The following is a 17,607-nucleotide window of genomic DNA, read 5'->3' as shown; positions in this document are numbered from 1 at the left end:
TCTATTCTGCCAGCGCAATGCTGGCCATGTGTCACGTTTCCAATCCTCTATATATATAGAACACGACTCATACTACTGCTCCCTATGCTCCTAGGCTGCAGATCCTCTGTGTTGCAGGCTGCAGATCTTCTGTGTTGCAGGCTGCAGATCTTCTGTGTTGCAGGCTGCAGATCTTCTGTGTTGCAGGCTGCAGATCTTCTGTGTTGCAGGCTGCAGACCCTCTGTGTTGTAGGCTGCAGATCTTCTGTGTTGCAGGCTGCAGATCTTCTGTGTTGCAGGCTGCAGATCTTCTGTGTTGCAGGCTGCAGATCCTCTGTGTTGCAGGCTGCAGACCCTCTGTGTTGCAGGCTGCAAACCCTCTGTGTTGCAGGCTGCAGATCTTCTGTGTTGCAGGCTGCAGATCTTCTGTGTTGCAGGCTGCAGATCCTCTGTGTTGCAGGCTGCAGATCTTCTGTGTTGCAGGCTGCAGATCTTCTGTGTTGCAGGCTGCAGATCTTCTGTGTTGCAGGCTGCAGACCCTCTGTGTTGCAGGCTGCAGATCCTCTGTGTTGCAGGCTGCAGACCCTCTGTGTTGCAGGCTGCAGATCTTCTGTGTTGCAGGCTGCAGATCTTCTGTGTTGCAGGCTGCAGACCCTCTGTGTTGCAGGCTGCAGATCTTCTGTGTTGCAGGCTGCAGACCCTCTGTGTTGCAGGCTGCAGACCCTCTGTGTTGCAGGCTGCAGACCCTCTGTGTTGCAGGCTGCAGATCTTCTGTGTTGCAGGCTGCAGATCTTCTGTGTTGCAGGCTGCAGACCCTCTGTGTTGCAGGCTGCAGATCTTCTGTGTTGCAGGCTGCAGATCCTCTGTGTTGCAGGCTGCAGACCCTCTGTGTTGCAGGCTGCAGATCTTCTGTGCAACACGGCAGTTATTTTTCTTTAAGTTACTATTTACTATTGACCTTATTAACACCCTGAAATATCAACTTTTCACAAATAAAAACAGGTGGATTCAAACATGTAGATTTTTATTTCACAGTTCTCTGTCATCTTAGAACCCTATGTTAATGTTTTATGTTTACAGTTGAAGTCGGAAGTTTACATACACTTAGGTTGGAGTCATTAAAACTCGTTTTTCAACCATTCCACAAATTTCTTGTTAACAAACTAGAGTTTTGGCAAGTCGGTTAGGATGTCTACTTTTCCAACAATTGTTAACAGAGAGATTATTTCACTTATAATTCACTGTATCACAATTCCAGTGAGTCAGAAGTTTACATATACTAAGTTGACTGCCTTTGAACAGTTTGGAAAATTCCAGAAAATGATGTCATGGCTTTAGAAGCTTCTGATAGACTAATTGACATAATTTGAGTCAATTGGAGGTGTATCTGTGGAAGTATTTCAAGGCCTACCTTGAAACTCAGTGCCTCTTTGCCTGACATCATGGGAAAATCAAAAGAAATCAACCAAGACCTCAGAAAAAACATTGTAGACCTCCACAAATCTGGTTCATCCTTGGGAGCAATTTCCAAACACCTGAAGGTACCACGTTCATCTGTACAAACAATAGTACGCAAGTATAAACACCATGGGACCACGCAGCCATCATACCGAAGGAGACGTGTTCTGTCTCCTAGAGATTAACGTACTTTGGTGCGAAAAGCAAAGGACCTTGTGAAGATGCTGGAGGAAACATGTACAAAAGTATCTACAGTATATCCACAGTAAAAGGAGTCCTATCTTGACATAACCTGAAAGGCCGCTCAGCAAGGAAGAAGCCACAGTTCCAAAACCACCATAAAAAAAGCCAGGCTACGGTTTGCAACTGCACATGGGGACAAAGATCGTACTTTTTGGAGAAATGTCCTCTGGTCTGATGAAACAAAAATAGAACTGCTTGGTCATAATGACCATCGTTATGTTTGGAGGAAAAAGGGGGAGGCTTGCAAGATGAAGAATACCATCCCAACTGTGAAGCACAGGGGTGGCAGCATCATGTTGTGGGGGTGCTTTGCTGCAGGAGGGACTGGTGCACTTCACAAAATAGATGGCATCATGAAGTAGGAAAATTATGTGGATATATTGAAGCAACAACTCAAGACATCAGTCAGGAAGTTAAAGCTTGGTCACAAATGGGTCTTCCAAGTGGACAATGACCCCAGGCATACTTTCAAAGTTGTGGCAAAATGGCTTAAGGACAACAAAGTCAATTTATTGGAGTGGCCATCACAAAGCCCTAACCTCAATCCCATAGACAGTTTGTGGGCAGAACTGAAAAAACATGTGCGAGCAAGGAGGCCTACAAACCTGACTCAGTTACACCAGCTCTGTCAAGAGGAATGTGCCAAAATTTACCCAACTTATTGTGGGAAGCTTGTGGAAGGCTATCCAAAATGTTTGACCCAAGTTAAACAATTTAAAGGCAATGATATCAAATACTAATTGAGTGTATGTAAACTTCTGACCCACTGGGAATGTGATGAAATAAATAAAAACTGAAATAAATAATTCTCTTTACTTTTATTCTGACATTTCACATTCTTAAAATAAAGTGGTGATCCTAACTGACCTAAGACAGGGAATTTTTCCTAGGATTAAATGTCAGGAATTGTGAAAAACGGAGTTTAAATGTATTTGGCTAAGGTGTATGTAAACTTCAGACTTCAACTGTATGTTAATGTTTTCAACGGATGTAAATTGTGAAGTATTTTTTGTCCGTTAGGTATAGCCTGTGTTCTCCACATTAGCTGGTGAATATTAATCATATGCATGTAAATCTCTCATGGCTCTAGGTGGAGGAGAGACTGACTTCATCATTACTTGTTTTTGTAAGAAGTGTTGACAAGCTGAATGAACCGAGGTGTCTGTTTAAACTACTAGCACACAGCTCAGACACCCATGCATACCCCACATGACATTCCACCAGAGGTCTCTTTACAGTCCCCAAGTCAAGAACAGACTATAGGACGCACACAGAACTACATCGAGCCACGACTATATTGAACTCTATTCCACATCAGGTAACTGATGTAAGCAAGTAAAATTAGATTTAAAAAAACAGATAAAAAATACACCTTATGGAACAGTGGGAACTGTGAAGAGACACACACAGGCACAGACAGGCACAGACACACAGACACATGGTAAGGGGGAACACACTGAATGTGTTGTGAAATGTAATTTCATGTAGTATTTTAAAGTGTATTTAACTATCTTATGCTGCTGGACCCCTGAAAGAGTAGCTGCTGCCTTGGCAGCACCTATTGTGGATCAATAACAAATACAAATAACCCATATCATACCCCTATATCATAACCCATGTCATACCCCCCATATCGTAACCCACATCATACCCCATATCCCATATCCCCAATGACTGTTGTTTCTTTCATAACAATAACTCTCTTTCCATCTACTGTTCCCGTTCCCTTTCCTCTGGTTCTTCCTAATGCTCTGCCTCTGCCTCTCTTTCCCCTCTGCAGGACAGTGAACCTTCTGAAAATCACTACTGTAGGTCTACTATGTAAGACTATGTTGTACACCCTGTATGAATAAATAGATGAATGAATAATTCACAAATGTATAAATTATTTAAGAAATGAATTAATCAGTCAATCCATCCGTCAATCTAATGTATGTTGGGTTTTATCCTTGCATGAGAGGCGTAAGTTTGGCCCCCTGGGCTGGAACATCCTCTATGAGTCCATCCAGACAGACTTCACTTCCAGCATGCAGTTTGTCCAGAACCACCTGGACGAGTTGGGTGTGAAGCGTGGCGTCAACTGGAGCTACCTGGGCTTTATTCTGGCCGATGTCCAATATGGTGGCCACGTCACAGACAACCTGGACAAACACCTTCACCCACGTGTGGTTCTGAGAGCGCTCGTTTGCCGACAAGTTCCGTTTCTACAAGGGTTATACTATACCCAAAGCCAAGAGTGTGCTGGATTAGCGGCTCCACATTGAGACCCTGCTGCTGGTCAACTCATCAGTATTGGTGTGACATCGGTGCTACATCGTGCTTTTCTGATTTCAGTCAACAGACAGTTCATGTTAGACAGCTTTTGGTTCATTTTTAATAGGCAACTATCAGAATGGAGCTGCTAAAATATTTTGCTCTACTCAAACATACAACACATATACTAATCCCAGTTGTGTGACCGACAGGTATTTATTCAGTCTTCACGAGACCCTGAGCACCATCATCAATATCCAACCCAAGGACAGCGGGGGAGGGACAGTGGGGGAGGGACAGCAGGGAGGGGGAAGGACAGCACGGGGGAGGGAGAACGGGGGGGGTAGGGGAGCGACAGCAGGGAGGGGGAGTGGAAGGGACAGTGAGGGAGGGACAGTGAGGGAGGGACAGTGAGGGAGGAGGAGTGGAAGGGACAGTGAGGGAGGGACAGTGAGGGAGGGACAGTGGGGGAGGAGGAGTGGAAGGGACAGTGAGGGAGGGACAGTGGGGGAGGGAGAGTGGGAGGGACAGTGGGGGAGGGGGAGTGGAAGGGACAGTGAAGGATGGGCAGTGGGGGAGGGGGAGTGGGAGGGACAGTGGGGGAGGGACAGTGGGGGAGGGGGAGTGGAAGGGACAGTGGGAGAGGGGAATGGACAGTGGGGGAGGGACAGTGGGGGAGGGAGAGTGTGGGAGGGACAGTGGGGGAGGGGGAGTGGAAGGGACAGTGGGGGAGGGGGAGTGGAAGGGACAGTGGGGGAGGGGGAGTGGAAGGGACAGTGAAGGAGGGACAGTGGGGGAGGGGGGGTCGAAGGGACAGTGGGGGAGGGGGAGTGGAAGGGACAGTGAAGGAGGGACAGTGGGGGAGGGAGGACTATAGAGGCCACTGTGTCAGAAGCTGGTCAACGAGATGCTGGACAAACTGCCAGCGGACTATGTTCCACATGAGGTACCCAACCAGACATGGATAAGATTGGTAGTGTCATTCAAGGGTTGGGGTCAAACAAACTACATTTATTGGCATTGTAAAGATCCCATATGTACCACAGATCAACTGAACAATTGCATCAATAATAAGGTCCCCTGTGATTTGTTCTTCAGGTGACAGCTCATCTTCATGAACATCTTTCTGTGGCAGGACCTTGACCGCATTCAGCGAATCATAGTCTGAGTACCCTCACTGATCTGATACCGGCCATCGATGGTAACTCTCTGAAAAACACATACTGTAATACAGAGATAATATAAAAAAGGAAATCTGTAATAAAAACTTTTTTCACACTGTACAGTGTAACTAACATTAGACAATATTTTCCTCTAGATCTCATTAGAGATCATTATCATGTCTGAGGATTTGAGGGATGCCCTGGACAGCATGTATGATGCCCACATCTACAAACTAGGTCAAAAGATCAGATGGGACTTGGCAATGTGGGCTTCTGGTTCATCAAGCTACTGGAGAGAAACCAGCAGTTCCATACCTGGATCTCCACTGGACGGTTCCACCAGTTCTGGCTCACTGGACAGCTCCACTGGTCCTGGCTCACTGGCTTCTTCAATCCACAGGTATGAACGTTTATACAACGGGTGGGTCTAATCCTGAATGCTGATTGGTTAAAACTGTATTCCAGCCAGTGTCTATTTCACAAGTTACCACCGTCTAAATCTGTGACGTTATAATGGCTATTTACTCTGTTCCATCTGACTGTCTCGTCAGCCCAGCCAGGCAATTTATAAACTTGATCTCCACTATAAAAACCATCGAGGTATTATCTCACATTTCTTATAGACTAACATTTAGTTTTCAACAGCGGAGATTTGTATAAACCTTGCCGTCTGTCTCTTCGACATTTGCAACATTGTTTCAATATTCAAATTTGATCTTCAGATGTCCCATAGTAATCGGGAGTTGGGATGAGACAGACAGGCAGGCAGCTTTTCTCACCCGTTGAAATCATGAATCAGCATAATTTTTATGGATATATATGAAGAAATAGGGTTTTCTGACTGCCATGAGGCAGGAGAACACGAAGGTTTGTCATAGGGTTTTCTGACTGCCATGAGGCAGGAGACCACAAAGGTTTGCCATAGGGCTTTCTGACTGCCATGAGGCATGAGACCACAAGGATGAAGCTGGCCAAAGACTGGGCCCTAAACACTGTTGTCCTGCAAAACGATGTCGCCTGGAGGATGAGGAAGGATGTCATGGCGCAGCCACCAGACGAAATGGGTGGAGTCTTCATGTACTGACTCTTCTTGGACAGGGGAGGGTGGGACCCGGAAAAAAGTCAAACTCACGAGTCGCCTTTGAAAGGTTACAAGAAACATCTAATCTTTCAATGGAAATGCTTATACACATTTTTGTTTTATTAAAAGTATACTGAAATTATCTGAATTAAAAAGAGGTGATGTACCAGGCCTGGGTCAAATAATAATGTCATATACTTACAGATACTATCTTCATGCTATCTGCCTCTTCACGCCCTTCCCTGTGGTCAATGTCTATGTTATCAGCATCTTGGCTGACTATGCCAGGGTCAGCAAGGGATGAGCCTGTATCCCTGTCCCATGTATAAGAAACCTAGACATACAGACCTGATCTTCCTCTTAAGTCCCCTGACCATTGGATGCTGAGGGGAGTGGCTCTGCTCTGTGACTGAAAATGAGTGGGAATTTCTCTTCAAGTGGTAGCTATTTTAGTTTGCACAAGTTATGGATGGGGTGTGTGTGTGTGTGTGTGTGTGTGTGTGTGTGTGTGTGTGTGTGTGTGTGTGTGTGTGTGTGTGTGTGTGTGTGTGTGTGTGTGTGTGTGTGTGTGTGTGTGTGTGCGTGTGTGTGTGTGCGTGTGTGTGTGTGTGCGCGTGTGTGTATGTGTGTGTGTGTGTGTGGGTCTCAACCACATACTGAATACAATAATGACAATGTGTGTGTTTATCTCATTCCAAGTGGTTTGTCAGAATTATACTCTATTGATGCACAAACGAATTGATTAATCAATAACAACATCATTTTGTGCAGCCAATTTACAATCATTTGCATTTTTATTGAACATATTTTCAAAGAATACCGGAAGATGGAAACAATGCAATGGTCTTATAGAAATGAGAGTTTTTGAGTAACTCATCATCACATCCTGATGTTGCATCTGCTCAAGTGCTTTAGAACATATTTTTGTTTGATAGTCAACCTGTCATTAACCTGTCATCCTAACACCCTTATCCACATAAATCAACCCCTCTATGACACTTGATGCTCTCAAAAAGCATTTAAATAGCATCATGTGGCATCATAGTAACAACGTTATAACCTTTTTTGGTCCCTCTTCATTTGAAGTGCATTTTATGAAGGCTTCATAAAGCCTTCATATAGGATTCATAAGCGCTACATAGATGCTTCACAAATCATCATGTTCTATAAAGATTCATAACGTGGCATAACTGTGCAACAACCATCAACTTATTTGTTCACGTTTATTAATCTTTTATAGAGCATGAAATACGGTTATAGATTATGTGTGACCCATTTATGCAGTTCTAATGAAGCCTTCGTAAGATGCACTTCAAATAAAGCAGGGCCCATTTTTTAAAATCATTTTGTAATAAAGCATATCATAGCAAACAAGGATGCCATTTTTATTTTTTTTATTTTACAGTTCTATACTTTATGACGGGGTCGTGTACGTTGCATTAAACAAAGTGTGGTTGTCAAGCTGTTTCAACACATTTATGGGAACTTACAAAAGCTTTTGACTTCATGTAAAAAATGCCAACTATCTTGAGATATATTGCGCTATAGCAAAACAGTTAGTCTGGTATTACACCTATTTTAGACCTTTTTCAACAGGAGTAAAGAACTGTGTTCATTAATATAGAAACTAAATCTACAATTAACAAGATTATTGGACAGGTGAATAAGATGATAACATGCACAATGTGTTACCTCTCCTTAGCAGCAGAGAGGCTTCATATATATTACATATTCAGTGACATTCACTCTAGAGAATTACTCTCAACTTAAACTTAAAATAAAATAATATCTATAAACATGCAGAATTACTCACTCTGTTGAAGCAAACAACTCTCAATAAAATGTCCTAGTAATGGCTTTATATTTTAAACTACACTAGATATGGAGCAGATGCATATCTTTATGAATCTGCTTATGTCCATTTGGCCATTTGTATAACTATTTTTTAAATTTTTTTATAAAAATTTAATTTCCATAGATATTTGACATAATGCACATTAGTTTCTTCACTCACCAATTTGTCCATTCAATTACATATGCATTTTATATATGCTTTACTCCTCAGACACCAGCTGATGGAGTTTTTATCAGCAAAAATTGCACAAGAAATTCAATTTATCACTAAATTCTGGTTCGGCTGGCATGAATTTACATAATTGAGACCAAATGCTCATCATTCATCACTTACCTTTGCACAAAGACACTTTCCAGTCAATTTAATGTTTTGTGTATGAAACATTAACCTTAATCAAAACATACCAGAACTCCATTTCAACTTCCATCACTTCCATAGTTTAGCCTTAACATCCCATATTCAGCCTTTCAACATGCAAATTAAAGACAATTGAATGTCTTATGTATTATAATATGCTGATTTATAAGTCTGTAGAAAATGTCCAATTGCACAAATTTGCTGTAATTCTTGTCAGTTTATTTGTTTTGCATTCTTGTGTTAAATGTAAGAAAAAATGACAAAAAAAGATAGAAGTATATCTATATAAATCATTGAATTTCCAAAATAAAGACGATTTCAAAATGTTGTGTGGATTATATAAACTCATTGTGTTGAAACCCTAACTGGCCTGTTCATGGGACTATCGGTCACAGGACAATCCTTCACAAAGAAAACACACACGTTGTTGTTTCCCATTTAATTGAACGCTGGTTTAGGAGAGCTGTTTAATATCATGCATCGGCACCTCCTCCTCTACGCCATCCTCAGCGAGCTTAGGGCTGTTGGATTTGTGGCCCTTGGGTGGCGGGACGGGTGTGGCGTCCTCGGTGACCCCCACAGCCCCCTCCTGGCCCTCCGCCACAGTCCTCTCCTTCTTTAGTTTGGCTGGCACATGGCTGGCAATGGATTCCTTGAGCCGCGAGCCGGACTGCTTGAGCCTCTCCCCAGACTGGCGGATCTTCTGCCGACGCTCGGTTGATACGATGCGCTCACCCATCTGGCCAACCTTGCTGCTCATGTTCTCTTTCGTCTTTGTCATGTTCAAGCGGGAGAAGGTGGACTTGAAGCTCTCCATGCGGGTTAGGCCTGATTTCTTCATCTTAGCGGCCGTGGACGAGGCTTCCTCCACCACCATGTACTCATCATCAGACTCAGGGGGGAGCTCAAAGTGGTCTGGTTCCACTTCGGCCACAGATGGTTTGGGTTCCTTGGAATCCTTGGGTTCTTTGGGTTCCTTTCCGGCTGCCACAGCAGACACCTCACTGTCCCCCTGTAATGAGAACAGAAACCAGATCAAGTTTCATAAAACTAACTCAAAAGAATCAAAGGGATTCACAAAAGCACTTGTGAGTCTGCCCGCTAGAACACATCTGTAATATCAAGTGGTTATCAGGTCTGAATAATGTCTGAGCACTGACAGAAGCATTGCAATAGTATTGAGCTGTAACACTTAGAAAATAAAGACCTCAAATAAAAGTCTGGATAGATGTTTGGAGGAGAATGGCAGCCATAATATTTCTGTTTGTGTCTTATTTGTATGATCTAAATCAGGTTAAATGAAGTATCTCACGCCTTGACAATCCTGAGAAGGAGAGACCAATTATTTTCGCTTTAATGCCGCGGTTCCCATAACCCAGTTAAGACATTAGTTAATGGGTTAATGTTTCAGGTTTGAAAAAAGAGCAGTCATTATGAAGACATTGTCTAGAATCATAAATCATTCTATTTTATGATTGACCATAGAGTGCAGCTACAGTGCCCTCAGAAAGTATTCATACCCCTTGACTTATTCCACATTTTGTTGGGTTACAGCCTGGATTAAAAAAATAATAATTTCTCTCACGCATCCACACACAATACTCCATAATGACAAAGTGAAAACATGTTTTTAGAAATGTGTTTTTGGAAAGTTGAAAATGAAATACAGAAATACCTCATTTACATAAGAATTCACACCCCTGAGTCAATATATGTTGTTGATTATTGCTAGACAACCATTTTCAAGTCTTGCCATACATTTTTAAGCAGATTTAAGTCAAAACTGTAACTCGACCACTCTTGGTAAGCAATTCCAGTGTAGATTTGGCCTTGTGTTTCAGGTTATTGTCCTGAAAAGTGAATTAACCTCCCAGTGTCTGGTAGAAAGCAGACTGAATCAGGTTTTCCTCTAGGATTTTGTCTGTACTTAGCTCCATTCTGTTTCTTTTTTTATCCTGAGTCCTTAACAATTACAAGCATACCCATAACATGATGCCGCCACCACAATGCTTGGACATATGGGGAGTGGTACCCAAATGTATTGAATTTCCCCAAACACAACACTTTGTATTGAGAACAAAAAGTGAATTGCTTTGCCACATTTTTAGCAGTATTACTTTAGTGCCTTTTTGCAAACAGGATGCATGTTTTGGAATATTGTTATTGTACAGGCTTCCTTCTTTTCACTCTGTCTATTAGGTTAGTATTGTGAAGTAACTACAATGTTGTTGATCCATCCTTTAGTTTTCTCCTATAACAGCCAATTAAACTCTGTAACTGTTTTAAAATCACCATTGGCCTCATGGTGAAATGCATGAGCGGTTTCCTTCCTGTCCAGAAGGACGCCTGTATCTTTGTTGTGACTGGGTGTATTGATACATCATCCAAATGGTAATTAATAACTTGATCATACTCAAAGGGATATTCAGTTTCTGCTGTAAGGTGACCTTCTTTGCGTGGCATTGGAAAACCTCTTTGGTCTTTGTGGTTGAATCTGTGTTTAAAATTCACTGCTCGACTGAGGGACCTTTACAGATAATTGTATGTGTGAAGTACAGAGATGATGTAGTCATTCAAAAATCTTAAACACCATTATTGCACCAAATAAAGGTGTTATAAAAATAAAAATTGCGCACAGAGTGAGGTCATGCAACTTATTATGTGACTTGTTAAGCAAATCTTTACTCCTGAACTTATTTAGGCTTGCCATGATGAAGGGGTTGAATAGTTATTGACTCAAGACATTTCAGCTTTTCACTTTAATACATTTGTAAACATTTAGAAAAACATAATTCCATTTTGACATGACGGGGTATTGTGTGTAGGCCGGTGATCATTTTTTTCTCTCAATTTAGTCCATAAATTCAAGCTGTAACACAACAAAATGTGGAATAAGTCAAGGGGTGTGAATACTTTCTGTAAAAACATATGTAAATGAGTCTAGCTAATTACGCTTGTAATTCACACGCAAATACATGGTCTAGCACCACTTTACTTCAAAGTGGGACGTCCACTGCATGTATTGTTCTCACTTAATAAAGTTGGGAGTTTAAAGGTGAACTGGGGACTAGTAATAATACTCACACTGGCTGATATAGCTCGGCTATAGGCGGTAGAAAGCTAAACATATCACATCATAGCTTTTGCAACTTTTTACAGTGTGTAAATAGCTTTAAGCAAGCTGTATCTGTTTCAATGGGCAGCTTTATCAGTCAGGTAACTTGATTACTAATATAATACAACAAATAAGTTTAAAAAATATACAAATGATAGGTTAAAAGTATCATGCTAAATCCTTACAAGTATTCAAGTTCCATTTATGGTTGACGAAGTTTACTTGCAGTGCCTAATTCAGAGTTGCAGGGCTGTTCCAATATAGCTGCGTAGCTAGGTAGGTACCATTCAATATATGAGACATAACCACTATTAATGTACTGTATCATTTATATGCCTCTTGCGTATTATGTGAAACCTGATGGTAGCACTTTATTTTGCAGTCCCCCAATAACCTGGTATTTGACTTAAAACCACAGGGTAACAGCTTACGTACATATTTATTGCTACCAAGAATCATTGTCACCAAACTAGATACATGTTTTGAAGTAACTATTCGAAATTTCATTTTTTTTTTGTAACTTCATATTTTTAAAAACCCCAGATAGATACCAGTAGTAATATTAAATAAATCATGACATTTTCTATAAAGGTCTTTTAGTACCAAGTGGTGTTAAAATGTTAGACAATTGATCCAGTCATCTTAGGTAGCTTTAATTACAGCATGACATTCCATTTTCTTAGAAGGGAGAGTATGAATTGAATCAGTTCATTTGATGCTGACTTCAAAGCATGTGCTTGATTCAACATTAGTATGTGAGGCATGTCAAACTGCATATTTTTCAGTGATTATGCGGCTGCCAGTGAATCTAGTTTGTCTATGGAAAAAGCATGTTGTTCTTTATGTTATTTGACCTTCCCCTCTTCTTTCCTCATCTCAAATAAAATGGCTGCCAAAATCCACTACGCCCCCAACCCTGGCTGCTTCATCCAAATCGTATCATCATTGGCTATTTGCCACATAGTTTCTTGTTCTTGAGTGCAGCATCTAACCTTTCAGTAGACTGCAGTATATCTTGCGTGCTGTCAAGGCAACTTAGACCCTGAAATACTCTGGTCAACGGTGGGCTTGCAGCTGTTAGCTTTGAAGGCCAAAGTAAAATTAAGCCGGTACCATTCTGCCATCTAAAATAGTCCATGCTTTGATTTCACTATAACACCCTCAATTTTATCAGATGCGTTCTCCCCTCCTGTCTGTTGTTTCTGTTGGCAAAATCTTACCAAATTCCACAAGTTTTTAACAATTTACCACATCCTTCTACAACTATTGAGAGTATGATCCTCAAATAACCGATAATGAAGCCAGTTAGTGGATAAAGATGACAATGATTACTACCACTTGCTTCTGACACCATGCTTTTTGCAACAATGCAATTGGCTAGATGGGATTACCTGGTAGATAACAACCCGGAACTTGTTCTTGGCCAACAGTTCCTCCTGGGTGGTTTCCACCTTCTTGACGCGGATGTTCTGATTCTCTACCCGTACACGGACGTCCTTGATGTGGCAGCTGACCTTGCGCGTCTTCTCCAGCAGCCTGTCCACTGTGCTGCTCGTGGCGGCATGGTTTACCGTCAGCTTCACCACATCCTCCTGGATGGTCTTGACACTGTTCTCCAGCTCGAGCTGCCTCTCCTCCATACGCGTCTGGCACGTCTGCACGTTGTCGATGATGCCCGCCACACGCTCCAATAGCGCCATGATGGTTGCAGTATCGTCCCCCACAGCCAGACCTAGTTTATCAGCCATGGTTGGTGTCTTCAACCACCGTGTCTCGGATACAAAGGGAAAAGGTTGAGGTTAGAAATCCTAATTTTTCTTAGTGGTCAGTAGAAACCACAGAAAGGGTAACCAGGCCTCTAGGTAGCTTCAACCTGAGACTTGTCAGAAAGGGTAACCAGGCCTCTAGGTAGCTTCAACCTGAGACTTGTCAGACCAGCAGGGGTTGGGTAGGATTGGGTTGGGTTGGGTTGCTGGATCATTGGGCCATGGAGGGCAGCAGACACCTCGGCCAAAGAGACTCACCCTGGAACTGGTGCCTCACCCAGATCCAATGCACAAGAACATGGAGGCTCCACCTCTCTAGGGTGTGGGCAGCGCAGATCCGAGAGGGCAGACACCGTCAGGCAGGGCTCAGAGTGAGAGAGTGACAGAGAGAGACATGGGGCCCAGACTTGTCATGCGTTCACCCCAGCTAAAAATACTGAGCGTAAAGTGACTCCTCTACATTTTTTGAAGATGTGTGGCTGGGAGCATGGAAACCCCCTATCCATTCTACTTCCATCTTCTCTAAGCGAGTTATAATTTTACTGTTGAACCATTGGACAACAATATGCAAGCTATTGCCCCGAACGCCTACAGAACAATCAGGAACATGTCTTTAATTGGAAAAACCTCTCAATGGAGCTATCGTTAAATAATAGTAGACCTTTTACGCTAAGGTACACTAAGGTACATAACTGTTGCCCCAGTTAACATTGGTATCCAGAGGTCTATGCTGTCCCCTCGGCAGTCCCCTCTGAGATCTATGCTTACCCCCGAGCAGATCAATCAGATCAGGGTTTGGGCATGCGTTCCAAGAAGTATGCTAGTATGGATATTGGAACGTAGCCCAGGGCTCATGCACACTATGGGAGTGACATCACATTTGTGACCTTGTGGTACTGGATACAGACTTAAAACATAAGTCCAACAAGGTTACAGGCCTAAGAGTTCAATAATTGCTTATTCCCTTGTGTAATGTGTCTTGTATTTCTGTACTGCCTTTTATTATATGAATGCATTCCAAGGGTATCTTTGGTTTGTCATTTGGTTTAAGAACAGATACATCATTTTGTCTCTGCATCATTAAAGTGAATTTCTCAGATGGGGTGCTAAGCTCTTCTTCTACCCTTCTTTATATTTAGGCCAGTCCGAGGGGACTTCCATGATTGAGTATCTCAGTATAGCATTGGTAATATAACTCAAGTTAATCATCGTAAGATTATTATTGGTGCAAAGAATTTTACTCAATTCAGCTTGTCAGTAGTCAGAGTCATCAGTAGGAAATGAAGTAAACTAATCAGTTACTGATTGATACATTAAGTTAGAAAAGGTGCTGGCAGGTAGCTTAGCAGTTAAGAGTGTTGGGCCAGTAACTGAAAGACTGCTGGTTCGAATCCCTCCGCCAACAAATGCCCCTTAAGCAAGGCACTTAACCCTAATTGCTCCTGTTAGTTACTCTGGATGAGAGCATCTGCTAAATGACTAAAATGCTGGGAAATCAATAGATTCTTGGAAGTTATGGATCCCTACTGTAGATTGTGACTTTTTCTCTGCACACTGATTGGATATTGCAAACAATCAGTTACCTGAAATAGGATCGATATCTATTTCATGTGATAAAATACAACTGAGTTGCAAGCAGATTGCAGGCAAATGTTGAGAGTGACACACGGAACATGCAACCCAGGTGCAACTTTGTTTAAGCAAACAAAGGATGTGTTGAATGATTTTACCTTCATTTAAATAGGTATATTGATTGAGAACGCATTCTCATTTACAACATCGGGATACGGCAGGGCAGAAGTGAACGTTATCACTATTTATTTTCCAAAATGCCGACAGGTCGGGCTGGCTGAGTAGGCCCCCATAACTTAGCAACCTGTGCAAGTCGTTCCTTCCATACAGGGAGGGGCTAGGCACCTCCATGGGGACTGGGTAGGGGGAAGGGGACTGTCCAACTCCTAAAATGATGCCACCAGCTGCTGTCTATAATTAAACACTGGGTATATCTATAATTGCCCATGTCCCGTCATAGCGGAGAGCAGGCTTACTTCATCCATGTGAAATCTTCATCCATACGAAAGTTACTCACTCACTCACATAACCCAGTGTATATAATATCCCCAAATACCATCATCCATCTCTACACCTCATATCCCCATGTTGTGCCCCTCCCAAGATCTCTTAAATGAAAGATTACACACCCGTTTTAAGCTGACACGGTTTTGAACTCCTCACATACTAGATAGGAACAGACTCCTTGAAGGATTGGCTAATCCTGCCAAGTATCTGTAAATGTAATGTATGCCGAGAAGTGTGTCTGCTGCCAGCATGACTATCAGAGACACGGACTTCTCAGCTTCATACCAGTGAGCTTCGTACACAATCAGCTTTGTGACCATCAGCTACATACCCATCAGCTTCGTACCCATCCGTGTTGATTCCAAAAAAGGTGTTGATTGTCTGAAAGGGTAATACACTTAACTTAATACTGTACATAACATAAATAATTATATTCGTTAAGTTGACATTTTTTATTCACAACTGTCATGTCAAATTAGATTTGAACACTGTCACCTTTTAAAAGTCCCGCTAATCCTATTCATTAACATGGAATGTTTAGAGATATGCTGACAGTAATGGTCCAAGAGAGAAAATATTTTGAAAATATTCAAATCAAATCAAGTTTTATTAGTCACATGCGCCGAATACAATACAACAATACAAACCTTAATGCTTACTTACGAGCCCCTAACCGACAGTGCAGGTTCAAAAAATACGGATAAGAATACAAGATAATAATTAAAGAGGAGCAGTAAAAAATAACAATATATACAGGGGGGTACCGGTACAGAGTCAATGTGCAGGCTATATACAGGGGGGTGCCGGTACAGAGTCAATATATACAGGGGGGTACCGGTACAGAGTCAATGTGGAGGCTATATACAGGGGGGTGCCGGTACAGAGTCAATGTGGAGGCTATATACAGGGGGGTGCCGGTACAGAGTCAATATATACAGGGGGGTGCCGGTACAGAGTCAATATATACAGGGGGGTGCCGGTACAGAGTCAAGGTGCAGGGGCACCGGTTGGTTGAGGTATTATGTACATGTAGGTAGAGTTAATTAAAGGGACTATGCATAGATTTCAACAGAGAGTGGCAGTGGTGTGTAGAGGGGAAGGGGGGGGGAAACGTGAATAGTCTGGGTAGCCATTTGACTGGATGATCAGGAGTCTTATGGCTTGGGGTAGAAGCTGTTTAGAAGCCTCTTGGACCTAGACTTGGCGCTCCGGTACCGCTTGCCGTGTGGTAGCAGAGAGAACAGTCCATGACTAGGGTGGCTGGAGTCTTTGACAATTTTCAGAGCCTTCCTCTGACACCGCCTGGTATAGAGGTCCTGGATGGTAGGAAGCTTGGCCCCAGTGATGTACAAAGGCCGTACGCACTACCCTCTGTAGTGCCTTGCGGTCGGAGGCAGAGCAGTTGCCATAGCAGGCAGTGATGCTCTCGATGGTGCAGCTGTAGAACCTTTTGAGGATCTGAGGACCCATGCCAAATATTTTCAGTCTCCTGAGGGGGAATAGGTTTTGTCGTGCCCGGTTCACGACTGTCATGGTGTGCTTGGACCATGTTAGTTTGTTGGTGATGTGGACACCAAGGAACTTGAAGATCTCAACCTGCTCCACTGCAGCCCCGTTGATGAGAATGGGGGTGTGCTTGGTCCTCTTTTTCCTGTTGACCACAATCATCTCCTTTGTTTTGATCACGTTGAGGGAGAGGTTGTTGTCCTGGCACCACAAGGCCAGGTACCTGACCTCCTCCCTATAGGCTATCTCGTTGTTGTCGGTGATCAGACCTACCACTGTTGTGTCATCAGCAAATGTAATGATGGTGTTGGCCGTGCAGTCATGAGTGAACAGGGAGTACAGGAGGGGGCTAAGCACGCACCCCTGAGGTGCCCCTGTGTTGAGGATCAGTGTGGCGGATGTGTTGTTACCAACCCTTACCACTTGGGGGAGACCCATCAGGAAGTCCAGGATACAGTTGCAGAGGGAGGTGTTTAGTCCCAGGGTCCTTAGCTTAGTGATGAGCTTTGAGGGCACTATGTTTTTGAACGCTGAGCTGTAGTCAATGAATAGCATTCTCACATAGGTGTTCCTTCTGTCCAGGTGGGAAAGGGCAGTGTGGAGTGCAATAGAGACTGCATCATCTGTGGATCTGTTGGTGCGGTATGTAAATTGGAGTGGGTCTAAGTTTTTTGGGATGATGGTGTTGATGTGAGCCATTACCAGCCTTTAAAGCACTTCATGGCTACAGACTTGAGTGCTGTGGGTCGGTA

The 17,607-nt window shown here is 42.8% G+C and overlaps 1 protein-coding gene across 1 annotated transcript; it reads right to left on the bottom strand.

Annotated features, from left to right (window-relative positions):
* Positions 1-6,952: 6,952 nt before the first annotated feature.
* On the bottom strand, positions 6,953-13,747 carry LOC139420206 (caveolae-associated protein 4a-like). Its single transcript, XM_071170052.1, has 2 exons — positions 12,896-13,747; positions 6,953-9,401 (listed from the first exon to the last, which is right to left on the bottom strand). Exons 1-2 carry the CDS (start codon positions 13,250-13,252, stop codon positions 8,844-8,846), a joined length of 915 nt encoding a protein of 304 aa, XP_071026153.1. The 5' UTR covers positions 13,253-13,747; the 3' UTR covers positions 6,953-8,843.
* Between the last annotated feature and the right edge of the window lie 3,860 nt (positions 13,748-17,607).

This window comes from Oncorhynchus clarkii, chromosome 11 (assembly GCF_045791955.1).
Source record: "Oncorhynchus clarkii lewisi isolate Uvic-CL-2024 chromosome 11, UVic_Ocla_1.0, whole genome shotgun sequence".
Taxonomy (NCBI): domain Eukaryota; kingdom Metazoa; phylum Chordata; class Actinopteri; order Salmoniformes; family Salmonidae; genus Oncorhynchus; species Oncorhynchus clarkii.
The sequence above is the reverse complement of the archived record's forward strand: the minus strand, read 5'-3'. Positions and strand labels throughout refer to the sequence as shown.